At 36.2% G+C, this 26,662-nt stretch overlaps 2 protein-coding genes across 3 annotated transcripts in view; one reads left to right on the top strand and one right to left on the bottom strand.

The window, feature by feature from the left end:
- Positions 1–2,857: 2,857 nt before the first annotated feature.
- Nup153 (nucleoporin 153) lies at positions 2,858–7,385 on the top strand. Its single transcript, XM_085948970.1, has 2 exons — positions 2,858–6,886; positions 7,017–7,385. The coding sequence occupies exon 1, from the start codon at positions 3,072–3,074 to the stop codon at positions 6,810–6,812; it is 3,741 nt and encodes a 1,246-aa protein (XP_085805096.1). The 5' UTR covers positions 2,858–3,071; the 3' UTR covers positions 6,813–6,886; positions 7,017–7,385.
- An 8,250-nt stretch (positions 7,386–15,635) lies between these two features.
- LOC147070875 (arylalkylamine N-acetyltransferase 1-like) overlaps positions 15,636–26,662 on the bottom strand; it is a 135,225-nt gene continuing 124,198 nt past the window's right edge. For both annotated transcript variants that reach the window (XM_085948805.1, XM_085948804.1), the window contains 2 exons: positions 20,955–21,154; positions 15,636–17,778 (listed from right to left, as the gene is read on the bottom strand). In XM_085948805.1, the coding sequence (XP_085804931.1) occupies positions 17,583–17,778; positions 20,955–21,154 (396 nt within the window). In that variant the 3' untranslated portion in view covers positions 15,636–17,582. The remainder of the gene's footprint in view (positions 17,779–20,954; positions 21,155–26,662) is intronic.

The raw sequence follows: 26,662 nt of genomic DNA, 5'->3' as shown, positions 1-26,662 counted from the left end.
ACTTAGCACCCAATAAGAGTTTTACTTTTTACGGATTTCTTCCGAAATAACTTTTCATACAAAACAGAATAAACTGAAAATGAAATCAATTCTACTTAAAGATCGCTAAATGTATTAAAAAAATGCATTGGCATCGTGTTCTGATATATTCTAAAAGTTTCAAATGTCTAGCTAGTCGGGAAGTTAGTTAAAAATAGATTGCAAGATTTGTACCGGACAAATAAGAATAAGAGCTAAGAAAACCGTTGTAAAAAGTATGTTAGTCGGTAGGTATATTTGAAAAAAAATGCAAATTATTATTTTATTGGAAATTTATATTATTTTTTGGAAATTTATAAGTAGGTAGGTACCTAGGCAAAGAGATTTTTTTTAGAATGCCCAGCGGGTCTATTCTATACGCAAGGCTGCTTTCGGCCCGCTACGGCAGCTAACTAGGGTAGGAAAGTATAAAATTATTAACACTTAATGTAACAATTACAATAATTTGGTTACAATTGTTACAATAAGTGCTATATTTTAACAGCACCTCTCTTCCTTGTGATAAATTTTAGATAGAGATAGACAGTTTTGACAGTTCAGACGGTTAACTTATTGTAATGGTTACAATAAGTGTTAATAATTCGATACTTTCCTACCCTATTAAGCTGCCGTAGCAGACCGAAAGCAGGCTAGTGTATAGAATAGACCCGTATGGAAAATACCTACAGACCTACAAACTTATCTGAGGAATGGGATGTGGGAGCCAATGCAGTGTTGCCATATTTTCAAAGTGTAATTATAGTACCGAGCAACGTTCCCTCTAATTTTTCTATTGCGTGTGCGGAACATCAATGCATCTGAGCAGTGGCGTAACTAGGTTTGGTGTCACCCGGTGTGGTAAATTAAGGTACCCCCCACCCCCACAAACACGTAAACAATTTTTCATTTTATATTTTTAACAACACTTTTACCGAGTAAGAACTGTGATGTTTTCACAATAAAGAGTACTATGAGACTGTACTGACAATGTTTCTTGCAAGTTGAAACATCCACATAGGTGGTCATTGATAAACACTAAAATAGGTATCTTCTTTTCGTATACTTTGGCACGCGATAGAACGGCACGGATGTAGTGATCCTGCTCGATATAAAATTTCACTTGTGTGCTCGCATTAGTCGCACTTGACCTTCGCCTTCCGAGAAATGAGTAGAAAAGTTGTGCATGTGATGGTTTCGTGCATTAGAGCAAAACTAAAATCTGGCAAAGGATACTTTCTTTTACAATATTTTTGTGAGGACTGTGTGGAGGATGAAAACATGTGTGCGTGCGCACACGTGCACACCTTATGGGGAACATTGGTACCGAGCCTCCAAAATTATAGTATTTCGGCAAAAAATATAGTACGTGTTGAATGACGAATACTTTTCTGCATTTTCCAAAAATTACGAGTAAAGTAATTAACGTCACCTTTTTTAGACAAAAATTCAACTGCAAGGTGATTAATGTCTCGTTTTTTTATACAAAAATTGAAATAGAAGGTGATTAACGTCTCGTTTTTTAGACAAAAGATACGTGTTCTCCCGAACTGTTAGAGCGCTATTTTTTCTATTTTTCCGAATTTTTAAAATTATAGTATTTTGGACGTACTATACCTGTTTTATATCGTACATAGTCCGCGGGCCAAAATTATAGTACAAATACTATAATTATAGTACGGTTGGCATCACCGAACCACTGTCGAAAACTAGGTACCCAATCAAATCAAGACTCGTAACTGGAGAAGATCTGACATTCGAATGACATTTTCAAAATGGCGTCCTATGGTAGTTCGTAGTTCCATTTTTGGCCATTCTTTAGATAAGTTTGGAGGTCTGTACGTACCTACCTACTATCTTTATAAAGCGTCAATGAAATTGAGCTACTTTACGAGCTGCTTGTTGGCGAATTTACAATCTGCCTGGAAAGTCGCCCAGTGTCATCATCGAACAAGCTAACAAGCAGATTGTAAACAATCTACCGAGAAAAGTTGAAAGCCGGTCAACTTTACACGCTACACGCCGGCGTGTGGGCCTACTGCGTCTGTGCAGTAGAGCGTAGTAGCGACCTCCCGGTAAAAAAACGAAAGTTTTGTGTGTCATCATCACAATCGCAGTAGCTGAATCGCCCGCTTTTAAATTCGCCAACAAACAGCTTGTAAAGTAGCTAAATGTCATTGACGTATTACATAGGTACCGATCTTGAACCTACCGGACCTACCTAGTAGAAATGGTAGATAATGGTAACAACTGGTGGAATATTCTTACCTCGCCAGTTTGCAATTTTTTAACGAATCATACAAAAATTTGTAAAAATGATAGCATTATACATTCAATCGTAGTAGAGACAATGAAATACCTATTTGATTTGTCATCAATTCCAAACTTTAATTTTATTATTTTGCGTTTTATCTGCTTGGTGGCTTTGTGGTGAACAACCATAAAGTATAAGCCATAGATAATATACGTAGTTTAAACCACAGACAACAATATACTATTTTGATTGTTCATGAATACCCTGAAAATTTATTGTTTTTCCTCTATAGTATAAAAATACTTTTGTATTTTTAATGATTCAAAAAGTTAACACAAATGACATAAACAGGTAATTATTCGCTGTATTTGCCATTATTTGGCTAGTTCCAATTGATGTTGACCTTGACCTAATAAATAGGTAGGTAGGTACTTAGATAAATAAAATACCTATATAATGTTGATGCGTCATTCCATAGTGATCGTAAATGTCGCAATTCTTCGTAATAATACCGATATTGCATTTATAATTTGAGAGATTTTTTATAGTGAAAGTTTTTTATGTTTTAAAATTTAAATTTACTATGATAGGTACACTGCCTTCAATTGTTTTTGCCGCGTAATGGCGGACCGTCATTGTAACCAATATCAGGAAAAAATTCCAGTGTATTTCCGAACAAGCTATTTTGACAGCGGTTAGAGCGTGGGACATAGTTTGAAACTTGGGGCATATTGAGGATAAATTCTATAATTGCGCCGTCTAAAACGTTATCGCCGCGCGACAACGCGTGCAAACGACCGTGATGTCTTCTCCCAAAAGATTATTCGAGAAGACGGCGTCGAAGAGGCCCCGCAGGGACAGTGACGACAAACGGGAACACTCGCCTCGGCAGAATGTCGAACGTAATATTTCCACTCCGAGAGCTAAAAAACCAGCTTTCAACCCTGCATTGCTGTCGTCCGCCTTCTATTCTGGCCCCACGATGTACGGGGGAGCGGGAGCCAGCAATTCTTCGCCGTATAATCAATACGCGAAGTCAAAATTCTACGATCGGAAGAAAACAGATATCAAGGTAACTCCTAGCGCACCCGACAACTCGATGAGTCAAACGTCGAGGCGCATTTTAGACCTTCTGGAACAGTATTCTTCGCCGATATCTGACGCGAAGAGGGTTCCGATAAACAAACCGCCCTTGAGCCACAGCACGAAGAAACCGTTCGCTCATCGATCGTTTCTGGATTGCACAGTGAGGTCATCGCCGGAGGACAGTTCCACGCCGAGCGGGAGTAGACCGAATCGCTTTCGCGAGTTGCAAATACCGAGCATGGCCACATTGATGAAGATGAAACGGAACAATTGCACTGTTAGTAGCCCTCAGACGTCTATCACCGCTTCGCTCAGCAGCTCGCTGGCCTACAGACCTGACAGTTACTCAATAAAGACGAGCGCTGACGCCGGAAACCATAAAAACAAGATCAGAACAAAAATAAGCAGGCGGGGTGCCGACAGGTTTTGTGATGAAGAACTCCCAGAGCCTGTATATCTGCCAAATATATCTCTCAACACGCCCGTAGTGGATTTCCCCAAATTCATGTTGCAGTCTTTCAACACGCCGTACACAAATCCCAAACAATATTCGCCTAGCAAAATACCCGAATCTGCTGTAGTCGGAACCACCAGAGACTTCAAATTCAGCTCGCCTGTGCACCGCGGAACGGCGGAGCCCGCGAGGGCTACCAGAAAATTCTTTTTCCGGGATCCTCTTGATATCCTCAGTTCCAAATACGGAGTGACGAGTGCGGCTGAAGACGTCTCTCCTTTCACGACGTCCAATGAATCAGTCAGTTCCAACAGTTTTATTTCAATTGCCAAAAATAAAAGGGTCCGTGAGGACACGGACAAAGACGAAAGCCGGGGGAATGACGAGCTCTCCCTGAGGCATCTTAGTAAAAGGCCCACCGAAACATGGAACGGAAACGATAAAACGGTTGAAAGATCCCCTGCTCTTGTTAATGGAGACGTAAGAAAGGATGCCGTGCAAAATTATGACTCCCCGATTAAAGGTAAAACTCATTTCAATAATAATGATGAGGATTTATTGTCGGTCAACCCTAAAACTGACAAAGCTGAATCTGTAGGGAGTATGGATTTAGCTGATTTCATTAAGAGTCAAAAATCACAATCGTGGGAATGCTCCACATGTATGACGAGAAATAATGATGATAAGTTAAAATGTGTTTGTTGCGAGGCGGCAAAACCCGGAGGAAGCAGAGGTAAGTCGCCTGATACCACGAAACCCGCCGCAATATCTGGCTTGGCTGATTTTATTAAGAAACAAAGTTCTCAGTGGGAGTGTTCTTCTTGCATGACAAGGAATGATAATGATAAATTGAAATGCGTCTGCTGCGAAGCTATCAAGCCGGGTGGCGCCGCCAAACCTCCGCCCACCGATGCTCTGTCCGTGTATCCAGGGATGGCCACCTTTATGAAGAAGCAGAGCGCCCAGTGGGAGTGCTCCAGCTGCATGACCAGAAACAATGATGACCGAATAAAATGTGTCTGTTGCGAAGCTACCAAACCAGGAACTGAACCACAAAAGACATCCGCCAATTTCAATTTCGGCTCACCGCAGACCGTCAATGCTTTTAAGTTCGGCATAGATCAGGCCGACGGGGGAAAATCTCTCGCCACCGACACCAAACTCGCTTCAGAGAGCGACAAGAAGACGAATGTGCCTGATGCGGGATTCGTATTTGGAAACGCCGCAGAAACGAAGGTCGACGTCCCCAAAGTCGGCGGTTTCACGTTTGGCATTGCTAATGGTGGCACCACCATCACCAAGGAACCTGCAGTCCCAAGTGCTGGAAATATTTTCGGAGAGAAGAAAGAGGCAGGCCAGCCACGACCGGTCGCTTCGGCGACACCTTCCCTGCCCCCCTTCACTTTCGGTCTCAAAAAGCCAGAGACAGGATCAAACGACGCGATCGTCTCGTCATCCTCTTCAGATTTCAAAACGAACACATTTACGTTTTCCACCCCTAAACCTACAGTTGGATCTGTCCCGCCTCTTAAAAATGAGCATGAGAAGGTTGAAAGCAGTTTTGGTTCTCCATTGAGTGGATCATCATCACTTGTTACAGCGAAACCTCTCAGCACGACTCTGTCGTCGATATCCACTAGTGAAGCGAGTGCCTCTAAACCGGTTGCAGCCACTTTTTCATTCGGAGCATCCCAGAGTGCCAAACCGAGTGGGGGATTCGGTGGGAGCACTGGCTTTCAATTCGGAGCCGCGGTTCCATCATCGGATGCGACAGTTCCCTCCTTCAAGCCGCCGGCGGTTTCTTCCACTTTTACCTTCGGAACAAAGAATTCCACCGCTGATGCATTGACGACGATGAAGTCAACAGAATCAGCCGTCTCCGGCGCTGAAGCACTCTTTCGAATTCCTCCGACCAAATCGGGTTCGCTCTTCTCCACGCCCTCGTCCTCCGCTCCTGCAAATCAGGACAGCCTGAAGGACAGAATCGTGAGTAATGTCACCTCACCGCTACAATTTCCCTCTGCTGTTCAACCCGCCCTAGAAAAACCCAAGGAGGCAGTACCAGCTTTCTTTGGCTTTGGCTCCCCTGCCCCCGACGCTTCCGTCCCCGTCTCGGGCCCTTTCAAGGCGCCTGCTGCTGCGGCTCCTGTTTTTTCATTTGGATCAAATGCAGCTAAATCCGATAGTGGAAGTGTGGCAGTGTTCGGAGCATCATCTACTGTGCCTGCCGTCTCTCTGTTCGGAGCTAAACCGCAGACAGAAAACAAAGCTGGATCGCCTTCGACGGCCACGTTCAAATCTGCTGTTGCCCCGTCGCCGTTCGCCTCTTCAGCTAATCTGTTTGGGTCGGCTCCCTCTGCTGCTGCGCAGCCAGCGTTCGGGGCGAGCCCACTCGGCCAGGCCGCCAGCAAACCTGCCACTGGCATGTTCGGCATCGCGGCCGCATCCCAGCCGTCCCTCTTCCCCGGTGCTGCGCCCGCTCTGCCCGCTTTTGGCAGCGGAAACATTTTTGGTTCTGCGTCTCGGACGAATACCGTCGCAGCCAGTCCTTTCGGTGCACAGGCCCTCGGAAAACCGGCGCCGCCAGAATCTGGAGGTCCCTTCGCGAATAGCGCCAGGTCGAGCCCCTCCGGAAACCTGTTTGGAACTTCCTCAGCGGCGCCGACACCTTCTACCGGAGGGTTGTTTGGTGCTGCCACCTCTGCATCCGCCCCAGTTTTCGGTGCGGCGATTCCCTTCGGTGAGGCGGCCCGGGCACCTCCTGCTTCAAATGTCGCGTTCAACTTTGGCTCGGCCGGCCCCGCGATGCCGCCCACCATGGGATTCGGTCAGTCGGCTGCGCCGCCACCCGTCTACTCCTTCGGTTCCCAGCCAGCTCCACCGCCCTCCGGCTCGCAGTTCAACTTCACGATGGGTGCGTCGGCGACTGGCTTCAACCCGGGCGTGAATCCCAATGGAACGCAGAGGAAGATCAAGAAAGCGGTGCGGCGGACCCTGCGGTGAGAGGGCTGGCGTGCGCGCGGGGGCTTTGTCAGTTTCGCGCCATCATCCACCCGGACCGGCCGGCGCGGCGCGAGGTAGGCTCCTGCGCCGGATGCGTGCGGAAATTGTTTTCGTTGTGATGAAATATTTACAGAAAAATACGAACTGTGTATTATTATTAATATTATTATTATCTTGAATGTTATATTTTTTTGAATATTGTAGATTTTCTTTGGGCCCCGTTGCAGGCACAGCGTCGCTTATGACGGCGCGACGATGAAATTGATGTACATAATGTGATGTTGATTCCCTCGCAGGTCCCGTCGGCCGTTGTTTCGGTTATTGTAAAATTTATTTTTACCTTTTTTAACCCTGTTTAAAATAATTTTTGCAAAATACTAAAAAAAGCATCGTTCTATTTAAGCGGTCGGCTCGGCCGCGTACTAAATTCATAATCACCTATTTGTACCGAGTTTGACACTCAACTGTAAAGATTTTTTAGAAATACTCTAAAGGATGTTTCTTTTATTCCATGAAAATGGCAAATGCAAAGTTGACCGAAAATGAAAATAAAATGTTTATTACATGAATCTATTCTGTTGTTTCTTTTCATAAACTCTATGCTTCCATTATTCCTGATATATGAATATTACCATACTGAAAATAACGATAATTTTGTCATAGACTTATAGAATTAAAAGTCTAATTATCCAATTTAAAATAGTTGTAGCTATGTAAATATATGCAGCGTAAAATATATTTTCTACATACTCATTAACCATTTAATGTATAAATAATTCAGATTATCACGAACGAGTAGTGTCGTAGCTAAAAAATGCCATAGGTGCATCACCACATATTTCCCTATTTATTCGTGAAATAAGATTCAAATATGTAACTACTCATATAAACATTTTATTCCCAATGTTGGTGTGCAAAATATTTATATTATTTTCATAGCAATGCATTAGCTTGTCGTCACTGTAGGATTAGTTTGTCGAATATCCGTTTTTGTCGAAATCGACCTTTTAATGCAGAATGATTTTTTGTATCTAAATGGACCAAAACCATACTTTTCTTTAAATTGCTTTGTAATGAAAACAGCATTCATAATAATAATATGCTCTAAAAACAACAATTTAAATACCTTCATGTATTTAAATATAGGATAATCAAATTTGTTTTTCGTCTCCTGAACATTTGACATTTGGTCTATTCGACAAACCAATCCTACAGCAACGTTGTGTTGTCTTTCAAACATTAATATGCATACATATATTACATTATATATTAATATTTTTGGAAACAAAAAGCTCATTAGCATTAGGAGTGTTAGAAGGATTCGGATATTTAGTTTCGAAGTTGATTTACTCAACTCGGTCGCCGTCGCCATTGAATCCTCAGTAGGTACCTCAATTAATTACATTAAACATTTCTCATAAATAGTCATAAACATTTAATCATGGAGAGTTCTACTTTTGATTTCATACAACTCAACAGGAAGGCCTGGGATACAGTAGTCAACCCTCATTTTAGTTTAAATTATGTCGAGTATCAGTTACGAAGGGTGGAGATTCGGCGTAACTAGTGCACACTAAATCTTGTCAGTCATGTTTGATTTGATTGAATTTTAAAAACTAACCAATACCATCCGCAATCTGTGGTCATAGTTCAATAAAAACATATTTGTTTTGACTGACTTTCAAAATTTTTTGTGAAATATTTCAGATCTCCACAGCCTACCACCACCCTTTGCCACTGTTGAGAATGCCATCTCAGTGTACGTCCTGAGTGACAGCGTTCGGCGCAGCGCTGAGCGTTTTGCGCAACTCAAACGTATAACCGTGTGTGAAAATGTTCGTAGACAATGTCTTTTTTTGGTTATACATTTATACGGTTATACGTTTGAGTTGCGCAAAACGCTCAACGCTGGCACTGAGGCCTCACACTAAGAGAATGCTTTCAAGCTACTTGCAAAAAAAAATATTTCAAATTTATCTGATTTGGGTGTTTTTGAACTTTGGTGTCCTGTTATCCATACATATTTCATTCTCATAATGACACAAATTATTGGCGGCAGGTGAAATGTCAAATAGTGCAAATTTTGATTTAAGAAGTTATTGAGAGGTCTAATCAAATTTAATGTGTTTTGATTTACAGATTTGAACACACTTGATTTTTTAGAAACTAAGAATATTACGGTGAACACTGTTTTGTTCCGGGCTCTTCATTTGAGGAAAATAAGATACAATCACAGGTAATTAAAAATAAAATAAAATACCAATACACCTTGTTGGGTTTTGGGGTTTCTTACTTATTACTCGGGAAAATTATTTAAAACAAAATAAACAAAACCTAGGGGCGGCAGGTTGGAACTATTTAATTGTTAAAAACATACCTATTGGAAAAAATATTGGTGCTGGGTGGGACTCTTGTACACCCACGATGGTCGTGCGGCTTAAGCGTCGGCCTATAGCGTCGTGGGTCCCAGGTTCGAATCCTGGGTCTGGCAAATACACATATTGTTTTTCAATTTGTGTATGAGTCAGAGTATCGACCTAATAGGTTGAGCAAATGGCTGACACCCATTTCTCGTAAAAACAAAATCTGTTAATACAAACCTCCACTCTGTGGAGGCCCACATGATGCTATTATCGGACATGGTCGAAGAAGAAGAAGTGGGACTCAAACCCACATCCATCAGATTCTGGAAAATGTGCTGTAACATTTTAACCATCTGCACCATACCTAATCATGACAAAATTAATCGATAATGATATTATATTTGAGTTGTTATTAAATTTCGTTAATATCGATGACGATCTTTAGTACTACTTTAATTCCTACACCACCTCGGATGCAAAGTTATTGGTAAATTTTATCGTGATTACATTTATTAAGTGCAGGTGATTAAATTGGTAAAGCACATTAGTCAGAATCTTATCGATGCTGGTTCGAGTTCCAATGTTTTTTTTAATAGGTATGTTTCTGAGGTGTCCTGAATGATGTAGGAACTATTTAAAATCAAAATATTAATTCAGTATTTCCTATAGGCAAAAAAATAAAAATTAATATACTATAAAATGTATTACTTTTATAATCTAATTTTTTTATCATTTACAAAAAAGAATTCATGATTTTATAGGATATGTACAGACCATTTTTAATATAATATCTATAAAGGTGATCTTTCACTGAACCAATAGATGTCAGTAATAGGATTGAAACATGTTAAAATGCCACCTTATAAAATATACTAATATAATATTATTATGTCTGATAAAAATATGGCATACTTACCTATAGAAATTTTTGTTCAATCAATCAAGAAATCAATGTTAATGCGTCATTGTCATAGATGAGGTTTGTTTTTTACTCATTGCATCAATTTCAGTTGTGGTTGTGGCAAATTTGATAAGAAAACAGAAGAATAACTCGTATTTTAAAGAGGATGAATTTGAACCTACACAATATTGAGATATCCTAACAGAATTTTATAAAGATCGGTTGTTATCATTCTAGCTCATAAACTAATATGTAAGTATGACATATTTCATATAAAATTATAGATCAGTATAAATTGTCCAAAGAAAGAGGGTGCTATATGTGAATATTTGGCATATCATTGAGCATTTTTTATACTGTGATACGCTTAGTACCGAATTCGAATAGCGGACAATTTATGTTAGTATTACTACATATCGAGTGCTTAAAGTCAGACAGCATTATCTACAAAAAAGTGTTCTTTTTTTTTGAGATAACGTTATTTTACATTTACGACTACATGATAGTCAAACAACGTTATGTCAATCTTTTCTAATTTCTTATTAAATCGTCAGTAAAGTTTAACGCTAACTACATAAGTTACCCTTGTTTTCATATTTTTTTTAAAACTATCCCTATAAATTTTAACATCATCATAAGCAAGATAAATGTACAATACACAATAAATTATAAAATATTAACATTAGGTTTTAAATAAACATTTCCCTTGTTGAGTTACAAGAATCTAAAATAACGATTTTTGGCTCTGCTGTAAAGTTGCACTTTTGTAGATAGTGTTGTTTGACACTAAGCCCTCGATATTATGAGGCATCTAGTTACAAAAACCAATCATCATCAGCCTGAATCTATACACTGCTGGATGAAGGCCTCTCCAAGCTGATTCCACTTCTCTCGGTCCTGTGCGTTGCGTTGCCACATACTTCCTCAGAACTTTATCATTTCATCGATCCAGCGGCCTCTAGGTCTACCTTGCGGACGTTTTGTACCACTGGATGACTAAATTTGTCCAACGATTATCCTTTCAAGCTATGTTCGAGCAAAAACCAATAAGTCCATATTATATGGTAAAAATCTGTCGAAAGAAATTATGTATGTATTCTGTATAATTTCACACAGTAGGTCAGCGATTTCCAAACTGTGGGCAAAAACAAAGTTTCAAGTCTGTTGCTTTGTTTGCATAACTTACACACACATTTCTTAGGGTTTATGTGATTATTCATCTAAAAAAATAATGGTAAGTGTGTTGCTTTTGGCTGCTTTTGAAAATTGATGAAGGAGTATCTTTCAGCTAAATTTTATATTCAAATGTCTGTTTTGAGGTTCAGCAATACAGTGAAACCCTGATTCTACGATTTTCAAGGGACCCTAAAAAACGATAAATGCAGGATATATAAAAATAAATTTAAAAAAAACTCGTTTTTCTCGATGTCTTGAATTATTTTCAGTTTCTCAGCTAGAATTCTAGTTTTCTTCATGGGGGGCATTTTAGTTGCAACTTATAAAAATTTGTGATACGAGATGCGAGGCAAGCCTGAGTGCCAAACGACCTGTGCAACAAAACGACACGACTGAAAGGTCTGGCGAGACTGAGCGCCAACCGACCTGTGCAAACAAATCAATGTGACTGAAAGGTCTGTATATATCATAAACAATTCTACGAAAACGAAATGATAAATATTAAACAAAAACGGTCAATCGGGATAATATTTGTGATGGGACCATAATATTTAGACGATAGATCGAGGAAAACGATAACTCGGATAACTCGTGGAATGGTTAATGTGGGATTATTTAATATTGTTCTTATGGGTGTTTGGCGGACTTTCAAAAATTAATGATCCGTGGGGGAAAACGATTTATGCGAGAACGGTAAATCGGGCTTCCACTGTATGTGAGATGAACGAAATGTCAAATTGAAGTCGAATTTTATTATAATATAATAAAATTATATTATATTTAGGTATTCAAGACTTATTTTGACAATATCTGTACATATAATCATTTTGTGTAATTAACTAATCAGCGGATCTATTCTATACACAAGGCTGCTTTCGGTCCGCTACGGCAGCTATATAGGGTAGGAAAGTTTTGAATTATAACATTTATTGTGACAATTACAATAATTTAGTTATAATTGTTACAATAAGTACCAGCACCTCTCTTGGCTGTGATACATTTTAGACCGAGATAGACAGTTTTGATAGTTCGTTGTTAGTTAATTATTCGATACTTTCCTACCCTATTTAGTTGCCGTAGCGGACCGAAAGCATCCTTGTGTATAGAATAGACCCGCAGGTGAATCTGAAATTATTGTAAAATATAGAAGTGTGAAGTTCTCTGCAAATGAATCCGCAATGTGAAGTTACTTGTAACTAACTTAATCGGTAGATCTGAGGTTCCTGTTTTTGCTTCCATTTCCTACACAGAAGGAGGTTTTGGTGAAAACCATAATATTTTGTGCAATTTTATTTTCTTTATATTTATTTCAACGGCTAATAAAAATTGGTATCTTGCTTTAATTTTTGAATACAATACTTACACTTTGAGCTTGCTCCGTGGCCGACTGCACAACCGTCCTCCAGGAATCTCTGATTGATGGAAAAAGTAGGTAACTACTTAATATTAAAACCAAACATTTATGATTGAAACACAAAAATTTTTTTTTGATGAATATTGAATTGTGTAGTAGTAGAAATAGACATCTTATACATACACACACACACACTTTTAATAATCATGTGTTCATTAATGTTTTTAATGGGGCAATAGGATATTTTTTGCAAATATATCTTTTTGAATGATTGTCTATTAAGCTGTCTACATTAATGTCATGATTACAGCAATTTTATTGTCATCCATTGTAGAAAATTTATTGTAGATATTCTTCAAGTATTTCGAGTGACATCTATACATAGTAGACAATATGAGTAATTTAATATCAAAAAGTACTTAGCAGATAATGAGTTTGTGATACTTTTTTTGACATTTTGATGTTAATCTGTCCTGCATAAAACTAACGATTTAATATCTTGGTAATAGTTTTATTCATTTCATTTTCCGATACAAGTGCCTACTCGCATTATTATAATCAGGGACTTGTATGACAGTGCTTTCTAACCTTTTTCGCATCATGGTAAGTGATACACTATCAAAATTCAAATTTTTTCACACTGCACATAATATAAGTACTTAAGTATATAAATATAAAACAAACTATAAGATTCAAAGTTGAGACCAAATGGATTTTGTCCCAAAAGAAAGTTTCCGTACAGAATCTGAGTCTTATAAGAAGTTCTTATCACTTGAGGTAAAATGGTTCTTTGAACTTTTTTATTTTTTCTCAATATTACATTTGGCAAATGTGCCACAGAGGTGGACATGAGATTTTACAACTTTCTTTTTAGACCAAACCAAACCTAACCTAACCAAACCTACCCCAACATAATAATACCTCATATAATCTTAGTTTGTGATAATGGTGCATCAAAATGTATGAAAATTTCAAATTTTCAATTAACGATTATTGGATCGAAAAGCCGATGCGCCGACAGAAAGAGGTATTTATTATAATTGTCTACATCGAATAAACTGTTTTCGTAAAAAAAAAAATATAAAAGCTCGTGTCAACCTCTGCGGCACAATTACCTTAGATTTTTTAGTCTACAGGAATTAGACAGAGCTAATTTGATTATTGTTATGGTTGCTATCGTTGAGTGTATTTAATCTCTTTGATTCAACATCATTCTTTGAGATCAATAATATTGCATCATTTTTCACTCGGGGCCCATGTCTTGTTTTCTGTCAAAACTATCAAACCTGACGTTACTGTGGTATGTTTGTATAAGAAATTACATCTCCGTATGTTCAAGGTGAAATTCTGCATGCGAAAGAAAAAAGATGATAAGCCTAAAATCACTACTTTTCACAGGAATGAAAAGAAGACTGATTTTTCAACCACTTTCTATGGAACCTCCCTATATTTCTGTGTGAAATTTAGTATTTCATTTTTCTAATTTATTTATATACCTACATGTTATAGGTTCATTTGGTATTATTATATAATTAAAAAAAAAATAGACTTATTAATTGTCCTTTTCCTTTCGCATACAGAATTGTTCCACTATAAAAAGTATTTATTTCTATGGAAATATTTTACATGTGCATGTGTCAATCTTGTGTTAACAGTAGACATGAAAATGTGACTGCTAGAATTGGGCCACGAGGATCCTTCGAAGATATTTTATTCAGTTATTTAACTGATTTAGTGCTAACATCGCGACTGGCGCGTTTGGGGTACTTGGCCATCAGATATAATTAGCATGTTATTAAGGTAGTGATTTTAGTCAGCAGTGATTGCGAAAAAAGTATGAAATGAAGTGTACAAATTTAATAAAAATGGTTACATGTAAATTGTACGTATTACATTTCACCGTAACAGAGTTCGCCGTGAGCATTCTTATCAGAAAGAGATGACTATATTATATTATATGGTCATCTCTATTTATAGTACCAAGATGAAAAAAATACACGTTCTGTATTTCTAATTTAATTACATACCAATTTTCTACTGTCTTTCCTTTGTATTTTGGTAGTTTTTATTACGTATTTTGTAAGTGTTTTAGGTACAAGTCGGTTTACAGGAAGCCAGGCGGGAACTATGCTAATTTTCATAGCCGATTTTGGCAACATTCATGAATTCAAGAATACCTAACAAACAATCCAGTGTTTCGGCTAATTAATAAGAATTTTATCTCAGTACTATACGACCCAAAGAGGTTGGACGGTCTTTAATATACGACCATATTATATTTCCCATACAACATTTCACGGTGAAGTGTGATACGGCGAACTGCATACGTACAAATTTCCGGACACAAATAAAAACACCATGCCATATGTTTAGAAGTCATATATTTTCATTTTCTATAAATATATAATAATTATTAATATAATATGTATCAAACATATACTTATTTACCTATAAAATAAAAATATTTGTGACTGTTTTGATTGTTTAGGAATAACAATAATATATGTTACTATATACTTATAAACATTAATATTCTTATAAAATTATCATTATAATTTATTATCTATGAAACATATTTTTATAATCGTTGAATTTCGTTCGTACGATTATATTATTACAAATGATTTAGACAGACATATCATTGTCAACAGACATTTATTTTCATACATTTTTTTTTGTTTATATTCCATATTTTGGAAGCTCAGAGACGTGTTTTACTGTCATGTGTCAACCTTGTTTCACGACAGGTGTGACACCACTGCACTTTATCGTAAGTAAAATAGAGTTCTTCCATATTATTAATTATCATGTTTTACTTGATTCTTGCAGACATTGTTATAATAGTTAGTTATTGACATAGTAACGATTGGATAAGATAGAATTTCATTATTTTAAATCAATTTTAGCACATTGTTACATTTCAAAATTGCAGTTCAGACTATGCATGGAAATGGAAAAATAATTAATAACACTATCAACATTTATAATTTAAATAATTGTACCGAATTTAACAATTTCCTTTTTCTTTTATACATTTATTTCATTGTGTTTTGTTAGCAGTAATTGTAATTAAACTCATTATTATCTGGGGAGACTGTGATTCTACTTGTGAAAGAATTTTAACCCAATCCATCTGTGATATCACTCCAATCAGAATGTGATGAGCCTTACGTCGACATATTTATCAAAATCCAACGCCTGCGATGGGCCAGCCATGCGACATGGATCATACATCGATAAAGCACCTCACATTTAGTGGTTCAGACCGAAAACAGATTAGCAGATGTCGTACAGACTTGCGAACTGTAGAAGTTATTGAATTGAGAAGTAGAGCATAGGATCAGGCATTGTGACGGAATCGGCCAGTATTTTTATACAGATTTAATACATAATTTGTTAACGTCACATAGAATGCAGTAATATTTGAGTTTAACAGTGTGTTAGTACATCTATAAAATGAGATAAGGTACATAAGAAATAACGTTTAGGTTGATTCATCGTTACAAAAAGTAGTTATGTGATATTATAAATGAACTAGGCATACATTGCGACCATTTTAATAGTACACTTGATATTATAATGGTGAGTTGTGGAAATAAATGTTCAATGATTTGAGATAGCCCATCGCTTTCCAATGAAAAAATTTTAGTGCTACATTTTCTTGTCTTGAGATGAAGCCGCATAGGATTGATGTAACAACCATGCACTGTGGTGCTTAACAAGTATAGAAAAAAAAAAAACTTTTTGACTTGCTCAACTATCATTTACCTTTAGATATGCTGTGTACCAATCGATAACACATGTTACGACTATTTAGGGCTTACCTAAATACGAATGGCAGACTCGATAGCAAACGATTTTTATAAACGAGTAGGTATATTTAGGCTTTAACATCAGTCGGACTGTATAGAAATCCCACAATTATTCATGACTACTCAAAACTTCAAAATCTGACTGAATACACTGATAATATCATAAACAATATTCAAAATTATTGTATAGGTGAACGACGCTTAGTGTAGATCGGTAATTGGATCAAATACCATGAGCGAATGTTTTTCTTAGTGTGTACTTTTAAAGTAATTGCAATACACAATTAGTTAACCCGTATATTGCTACAATTTCTAATAAATATGTTTCATAATAATTATTATAATACAAATACATTTACTCTTATCACTAATATAGGAGTGTTTTAAATTGGGATTATGTTTTACATGGCATCCTCAATCATTTATATTTACATTTCAAGTTCTTATACATTTTATTTCAATCTGTTCTCCAGATACTTAGCAATTAACATCACAAGTCGATACTATTCGTATTAAATTTAAAGCATAGCTCGTTATACAAGCTAGTTAGTAATTTCATAATATCAATTATATACATTTTTAATTATTACGTTAAGGTGAATGCTTCCGAGGTAAAAATAGCAAAATAAAAAAATAGAGACATCTACTTTTTGTGTAATTAATAAATGAGTCTCATTAAAAAAACTTTTGTCAATATATACCAGATGGCACCAAAAATGTATTTCTCATTCACATCATTGACGCTGTCCTCACATTGAGAGTAATCGTAACGGATATTTTTTCATCTGAAGGACATCATGCATTATGTACATCATGGTTAAATTGGCATATTCAATTGATTTTTTAATTAGTCTTATACATACATGATATCAATTACACATGACTATAAACAATAAAAACAAAAAAAACACTAAGCATTTTTTGTTATTAACCCATGCACTGCGGAACTTTTAATTAATATTTAATTACCACATTTAAATAACATGTTAATTATATCTAATGGCCACCTAATGGGCAACGCACCAGTTGCGTTGGACGCAGCGAATGGGTTAATTTTCCAAATGAATTCCAAATCTTTATGTCGTCAACATTACCCCTTTGAACAGGACATTTTTTTCCACCGAGTGACTACTCTATCTTATGACTAATATCAGATTGAAGAGTTCACTTTGATTTGACGCAGATGGTGTATTCCGTGTGGGGATGGTCAGGGTAGAAGACTTGCTGGCCATCCACTTTGTAGTCGGCGTATTTGATTTTGAAACCGTCGTAATAGCCCAGTTTCCTCATCACCTTTGCTGAGAAAATACTGCTGCAGCCAACTTTGTAGAAGTCAACGTTGTACTTCGAAGCTAATTCCCTGTAACAATAAAATAATAATCAGACATATGTACTAGTTTTGGGTGAGTTTATAATATAAGCAAACAATAATCAAGACTTAGCATTATAGAAACATTGATTTAATCTTATTACAGTGTAGGTTTCATTGTGATATTTAAAAAAGAAAAATCTACCTATAAGTTGGAAATAAAACCGAGTCATTGCGGCAAACTGGTGCTTCTTTAATTGACAAAACCATCTAATGTCTAGTACACATTTCCGTTTTACAAAAATCCTGATGTACAAGATGTTGATTCGACCAATATTTATTTACATAGGTACGGGTTAGTGTTGGACTCTCACCGAGACCGATGAACTTCGATGTATTAAAAAGCAAGGTATTACATATTAATGTATACAGTGTAAACTTGAGTTCTACAACCTCCTCCAAGAAGAATGTATTTCCACATACGTTAATATTAGTTGACTCAGATATTTGTAGCAAGAATAGACAGTGCCCACCAGCTGAGGGGCATTCTGAATCGCATGTCAACTTGAATGCATAAACTTGTGTGGTTGGACGGTATCAACTAGGAAACTGACCTAGGATATGGGGCGATGGAGGAAATCCTCTGAGAAGGGTAGGGCTCGCCCTGGGTTATTAAGTCACTGATGGTGACAGGTTAAAAAACTTCTTATACTTATCCTAAATGGGTCATAAATCAAAATAATTGAGTTACAATTTAAAAAGTTATATAGATCGAAAAACCGTATAACAAGCAGCTGTGTAGTGATGTATAGTCATAGATAACAGACATATTATATAAATATATATGATGTAGTGTACTTATTTAAAAAAAAACATTCAAATTTCAAACATATTAAGTACAGACCTACAAACTTATCTGTAGAATGGACAAAAATGGAACTACGAACTACCAGAGGACGCCATTTTGAAAATTTCATTTGAATGTCAGATTTTGTCCAGTTACGAGTCTTGATTGGGTAGTTATCGACAGTGGCTCCCTCATTCCATTCTTCAGATAAGTTTGTATGTCTGTAGGTAGGTACTTTTTTAAATAATAAGACAAGTGTGCAGCTAACTTCTCAACATTGAAAAATATGTAATGCCAACCTGACAAATGAAAACATTTAAAGCATTTAAAATAAAATAAGTCTCCCACGGTTAAAAGAATAAAACATGGATCAATGTGGTTTCTATTTTTATAATAGAAATGCCCCATGCAAAGAATGATGCTTGTTGCACACTTAACTTGACTATAGTTACCTACGTATTATAAATAATTACCACATTTCCCGTATGTGACATTATTTTTTAAATTCAAAGTATCAGTAATTTACTATTTGTCTATTGTGAAAAATATAATTTTATTCTATACAAGAGAGATTCGTAATAATATGCTTAACTTTCTACATTGGTAAATAGATGTCACTAGTCACACGTAAGAAGTAGGCATAGTCTAGTGTTGAACCTATTTGATTAAATAATTATTTTATTTGAATCTTCCGCATGGATTCATTATTTTTTTAATAATAATAAGTACAACCGTCATTCATTATATAATTAATAATGCTGCGCCACATTAATATTAATTGATAAATGGCCGCCTAATTTCCGTTCAATATAAATTTATTGGCAGGTGTTCATTCTCCATGCAATTTCATGGAAAATTAGAAAAGGAAATCTTATACGAATTAGGTAAGAGATGAGTCATGAATGATTAATCACGTCAAGGTATTGTGATGTAGGAAGGAATGTCATATTGAAAGAAAAAGTCGATACTTGCAGTAGCGGGTTAAGGGATGAGAAATAAAATAAAATAAAAACCATAATTCTAAAAATAATTATTATTTAAGATGACAGTGATTTTCATAACAATATAAGACATAAGTGGTTAATTTATTTTGTACAGGTATATTACCCCCTTTACACGTGTATGGATTTACTGCTGCCAGTACGTATTATCGCGGCCATAACAAGAAAATGCACATGTAAACCAGCGCTCGAAATGGAAAAGTTTACGAACCGGAGCGCTCGACAAATTTTCTGAAGATATTTACATAATTATCAAATCGTATGTGTATTTTATAAAAACACGTGTGTCAGATTTTGTATTCTATGGCCTATCTAGCTCAGGCGGTCAACATATTTTTTCCACGAGACGGAGCGATAATTTTACAAATTTCACGAGTCGGAACGGCGCTCCGGTGCGTTCCGTTCCATTTCGAGCCCTGATGTAAACACATATTATCATGCAAGTTGCAATATTGCATTCATGAATAAAAAAAAAATCGGAAAGTTCTGAATCTTCATGCGACAGTTGGGATTTTTTCGATCTACGCCTGTGCAGTAGAACGAGAGTAGAGTGGCGAACCTGCCGGCAAAAAAGTACACCGCGTAGAGACTCATTTTGAGGTTAACCGATTTTTGCGATCTGTCAAATAGCACCATAAAGTTACAACATCGCGTCTCGCTTACACTTGAAGAATGAGATTGGAGAGACAGTCAGCACTTTTACTAAACGTTTATTGTCACGATAGTTAAAAATACTCACTATTGCTGCAAATAAATCCATGCACGTATACAGGCGCTATTATGTTTGAATGGTTATGTTAGTTGCATTTGAGATTTTGTTGTGCTTTGGTTAATATTTTATAGGTACCTATTCGATTAGTGAATATTTTTGTATGAATAATTTAATAATTTTCTGACCGGTGTATACTGTTTCGAGGCCCCCTTTTAAATGTTACGATTTATCGATTGCGTCATCTGCTTCAAAGAATCCCGTCGCTGTATACTAGCAAATTTCAGTATCAAATTAATGATCCTTGTCCGCTAGATATTTCTTTATAAATGATTATCTATTTAGCTTAGGCGCGCACACATACAAATGGTATGTGGGTACATTTCGAAAAATAATCTATAATGATGTATTATTGTTAGATATTTTAATGCGGCGGGATTAATAAAATCTAGCAGATGTCACTGACTTTCGTATGTACCATAGCACGTTACCGTGTACATTCCCAATACCCAGACGCTCCGCACTTTTAGTCTAGTATCCACAATTGGTTATCTAATGCGCGTGGCCTAATGGATATAATTATTAGCATCGCTAGTGTCCCTTTGTGTCGTCCGCATATGGAATTTTCACAAATTTATAATGAATCTTGCAATAGTCAATCGGTACTTACATTCCCAATACGGTCAACTTAGCCGCCAGCCCTTGCCCCCTCCACGTTCCATCGACGCTTATTATTCTGATGTCACAGTAAGTCTTGGCCTCGGGGAACAATTTCTTCAGGTCGATCCGTTTGTCCATATCTCCGAGGAAGGTGGTGATCTTTGAGAAGCGAGGGTTTCCTTGGAACGAGCTATCGTCGAACTCGTCATCCTGCAAAGTAACAAAAGATTAGTTTTAAGGAAAAAGGACATTCGGCGTAATAGAAACCAGTCATTTATTTATTTATTTAAGAATACAAAACATTGTGGACATAACAAATCTAAATTCAAGACGTACACAACATGAGATTTACATTATAACAAATATTACAATATAGAATATAATAATAATAATAACAGAAAAACAAATTAAATCAAAACATACTTAAGTACCTACAATTTAATACAGAAAAATAAAATTTTGAAAACAAAAATAGACAATTTTACACAGAAAAATAATGTTTTAAAAACAAAATGCAAAGTAGGTACATCACTGAAAATGTCTATGTCTTTAGAGAGCGCATTTACTAATCTTGCACCCCTCGCTAATGATGCCTGATAGGCCTGACACGAGGAAACGGTTCCGATCCAGAATAAATCATGGCTGCGACCACGTAGGTAATTGGTAGGCGCATGTAAATTCAAATTTATTAGGACACCAGGATTGGAAACCATCCCTCGCGCTAACAAGCAAAAGTGTTTCAAGAGAAGAAGAGACCGACGAGATTCAAGAGAGTGAAAAGTAAGCATGCCTTGCAAAAAGGCAGTTGGAAAATAATCATTTGATGACATCGAAGAAATTTGTTCTGGACGCGTTCTAAAATAAGCTTATAGAAAACCTCATAAGGACACCAGATAATCGACCAATATTCAAGAATGCTACGCACTAATGAGACGTATAGTGTACGTAATACATTTGGATTCTTGAATAGTTTGGGTCGTCGCATGATGAATCCTAGAAGATAATGAAGAATCAAAAATTATCCCAAGATCTTTCGCCTCAGATTGACGCTTTAATGAACTTTTTGACATAATATAATTATATTTAATCGGGGTTCTCGATAGAAAGAGTAATACAAAAACATTTGTCAGTATTAAATTCTAATTTATTCTTTATTGACCAACTTTCAAGTGAACAGAGATTTCGCTGTAATATGCAACAGTCCAACTCATTGCGAATTGGTGCATGAATTGGTCATCTCCCAGGATATGCAACAAAGGCACTCAATATGACGTATTCAAGGCGTTTTCAAGTATACGTCATATTACATACAATATCAATTATTATAGTAATTACGCATAAGCATTAATTACATACTTAATACTTATTCATACTTAATTATACACTCTAGTTTACGGGCCGAGTACAAAGTTTCGCGCCAAAACTCTGTGGTCCTACCTCAAAATCGAACTAATTTTGAATACATAGTTTGAAAACAACTCAGACAATATATACCTACAACAGAAAAAAATCTTTTGAAAAAAAAAGACGCCCAGCTGGATACTTACACCCACTGGATTCGCGCCGATGTGCTTTATTACCAATTAAACCTTGTGCGTCCTATCTAATTACGACGTAATTGACATTTTTAAAGTGTTTTAAATCAAAGTATCAAATTATTAGCTACCTTAATTTCTAACCGGTGTCAGGATTTCTCAAAAATTTAGTTGCACTTGTTAATAATATAAACTATTTTTTATTTAAAGAATAATCATTAATAAGATTGAGAATGTAACATTTTTTATTGAACATATATGTGTTTTCAAATAAATTATGTGTGTTTAATAAATAATGTTATATTCTCAATAGTTTATCTAATTTTGATTGAAGATAAATAATTTGATCAGATTTTTTGTGTTATTATTAAATCACATCACATAGACCTATATAAAATGGATTGCGACTAATAAACTATTTGATGATAACATTGAAGCTTAAAACGTGTACAATATTTTAAAAAGCCTAGTTTAACTTTTGGCCTGATTATTTAAAAAGCACCATCAACAAAATATGTGTGCACTTATACCTGTGACACATGGGCATAGAGACATACATATCGCAACATGGGATAGAAAGGAGGTATATAATATTATGTACGCGATGTGATAGGGGTTGACTGGAAAATGCAGTCATACAGTGATACCCAAGGAGTAGGACTAAACGTCCACAGGACAGCTCTAAAACTCTCCTGATTGCCTCACTCACATCAAGTTCACACTGTTTATGTATGCGATAACGAAGAATTAGGGACCAGTAAGATTGGAAGGAGCTAGGGTTGGCATTAATCCAGCAGTGGTGATTATGTGTCTAAATCTAAAACGAATAGTAAATCTCTCATATATTGATTTTCTAATTATGGGTTATGCCAGTACGGCTTCGAATTGCTTATGTAGACTGATTTTCTTTAAAGAACAAATTAATCGTATTACAGAGGCTTAGTAGGTCATTGGCTTTTAAAATAAAGTTAGTAGAAATGCCCTTTTACACAGCGAAGCAATATATATATTACTTTCATTTGATCCTTTTCAAAAATTCTCTGAGAATTATTACTGAGTGGTGAAACACTTAGTTGCCATGGCAACGCGGGAGAACGAAAGAAACAGCGACGTAACTAAGGGTATATTGTGAGAATCTGAAGATTGAATGAACAGTTGGAGTTTAAGCATCACAAAGGCCTATCCACAATAATACAGTTTTGAAATAAACGCAAATAAAGATTTTTCTACTATGAAATTCATTAAATAAAGAACACTTTACTCAACTATATCTTGTAAACGGATATGTTATGTACGACATAGAGCATGTGTGACACCAATGACATTAATAATGTCATTGTGTGACACCAATAAATATGATACTTAACTCAAAACATGCATCAACTGTAGCTGTCATCAGTCTCATCACTCATCAAGTTGAGTAAATCAACTTCAAATTTTATTAAGCTATCGTAAACTCTACACCTATACAATAGCTGTCAACATTCTATAAATACGGTGATCCATTGTTACTATTTTAAAAATAAAAAAAATACTTATATATTTCTATGTTTACATAATGATTTCAATATTTTAATGAGAATTAGTCAGGTCAAAAGATTCAAATTAGACCCAATGCGGCTTGGCCAAATGAATCTTGCACAAGTATGAAGCTTGCCACATATAGTCTTAAATGTGAAATTAGCTGCAGAAAATTAAATTACTAGCTTTAATAAGTTGTTTTCAGCTTCGTTTTCATATATTTAGGCTCTATCTATAAAGTGGATTGTGAACACCTACGTCCGTTCGGCTGACATCATTGAATCGTAAGAAGGAGATGAGTATCGTCTGCATACTGCTGTACAAAGTTTTATCTATTTATGGCTTACTGTATTGAAAATATCGTCGATTTACAAATCAATACCCGCGGGCGGCATGCGACTCACTGGGTGTCAACTTGTGGCCCGTGAAGCAGTGAGAAAATAAAAACAATATCAAAATAGTACTGCTAGATGTGCTAATTTCGCAAATTGAGATTCAATATTGGCTCAAGATTTTATAAAGCACCGTGTGCTTTTTGCTGCATTTGCAACGCCATTCTCCGTAGACGTGAATTTATTACCGGGAAATTTACAAAATGGAACATTGTGAAATATGTTGCGATGAACAGTTAAAGGAGAAATATCCTGCATTTTACAAACATGCTCTAATGATGACTTCGCTATTTGGAAACACTTACACGTGTGAACAGCTTTTTAGTCGGATGAAGCATATCAAATCCCGAGTGAGAACACGAATCACTGATGTGTATTTGGAAAACTGTTTGCATGTAGGAACATCCTCACTCGATATCGATATTGATGCACTTAGTTCTGCCACACAAAATCAAACTTCTCACTAAAATTTATTATTTTTATATTATTTTGTTTATTTTTTATTATTTAAAAAAAGTCTAATGTAATAAATATGTTTGATTCTCATTTATGTTTTATTTTATTAATATATTTTTTTCTGTTTTGTAAAATAAAAAAAAATCGGTTGTGCGGCCCGGTAGGAAATCTCATTTTTAGAATCTGGCCCGGCTGCTAAAAAGGTTGGCCACCCATGGTTTAGATCAAACGCAAATTTAAAAAAAATGTGATCTATGGCAAAAGCAGGGATCGAACCCACATGTAGATGTCACGGTCACTCTACAATTGAGTCGTTCACAAGCATAGTGAACCAAGTCCATTCTGGTTATTTTTGAGTAAGCTAGGTTCAAACATAATATTTAAGTATTTCTAATTCTGTAAGGGTATGATTTCCATTAGATAATAACTTAAATTTACTCAAAATAACATTTAAGAATTGTAATCATACCCTTACAGAATTAGAAATACTCGAATATTATGTTTGAACCTAGCTTACTCAAAAAAAGCAGAATGGATTTGGTTCACTATGCTTGTGGACCACTCAATTACTACATTGTTAGACACTAAAAAATAGTAAATAGGTAGGTCATGGCCCCCACATCCTGAAGCGGGCCCGCAGGCTAGGAAGTTTGGCGGGCCCTCCTATCACTAAGGGTAAAGGTAGTGTGACGCGCTACATTAGCGTTTTCCATGGTGTACGGGCGTACGCGATAAAATTAAGATGTATTTTTAGCGATTTTTTGTATTTTCCTATCCATTTGAATTATGGAGTTGTAAAGTATCGGCACACAGTTAAAACAGTTAAAAATTGCATCGTACAATCAAATATTTTAATTATTAATAAGTATTGAAGCAAAATAGCACCGCAGGCGACTTTTTTTACTATTAGAGTAAAGTTGTGGTCTGTGTTTATCTCACTTATCTGGTCGACTCGTCTCGCCGGGCCCTTCCAGAGCCCGGGCCCCTAGGCTAGAGCCCTGTCAGCCCCCCCTAGTGGGGGCCATGAGGTAGGTAATTAATTAATCACTTCATTTTTCATAGAAATATTATTACAACAAAAAAACTGTTATAAATTCGCGAAAAGCATATTATCAGTTTCCAATTTAATATGAGATAATATTAATTATGATATTCACACGATGCTAGTAACGCCACCTGAGGGAGTCATAGCTTCAAGAGCAATCCCCGATGATTTATATGGGCTTATTGTTGAGACGGGCAACCTTGAACGGAAAAAAAACTCTAACCTTTTTACAATGGGGGAAAAAGCGCGAAAGCCTTATGGCAAAATGAAAATGTACATTTACTAGATAACTATTCAAGTGGAAAATAACACGAGTTTTCTTGTGCAAAATCAATATTTACAAGCTTTTTCTGTAATGCAAAAAATCATTTTATTATTGACTTAATTTAGTCAAATCACTATTTTATTATTTAATGTTTTCCATAATATTATAAAATCCAGTGGCGGGCTTAGTGATTTGGCGGCCCGAGGCACTGACTGATATTGACACGATAAAAAGAAAATAAAAACCATAAATTCATTCATTCATAAACTACCAACGTACCAATAACAATAACAATGTGTCTTTTAACATATACATTTTTTTTTATTGAAGATGACAGCGATCTCATAATATTAGCGTACACGTACGTATGTATTGCCCATAATAGCCGAGCGGCATACGCTTCGGCTTATAATGTCGTGGGTCCTAGGTTCAAATCCTGGATCTGGCAAATACACGTATTGTTTTTCAATTTGTGTTTGGAGTCAGAGTATGGTGGACTTAATA

Source organism: Rhyacophila brunnea, unplaced genomic scaffold (genome assembly GCF_057557595.1).
Source record: "Rhyacophila brunnea isolate RB1 unplaced genomic scaffold, BYU_Rbru_1.0 scaffold_21, whole genome shotgun sequence".
Taxonomy (NCBI): domain Eukaryota; kingdom Metazoa; phylum Arthropoda; class Insecta; order Trichoptera; family Rhyacophilidae; genus Rhyacophila; species Rhyacophila brunnea.
The sequence above is the reverse complement of the archived record's forward strand: the minus strand, read 5'-3'. Positions and strand labels throughout refer to the sequence as shown.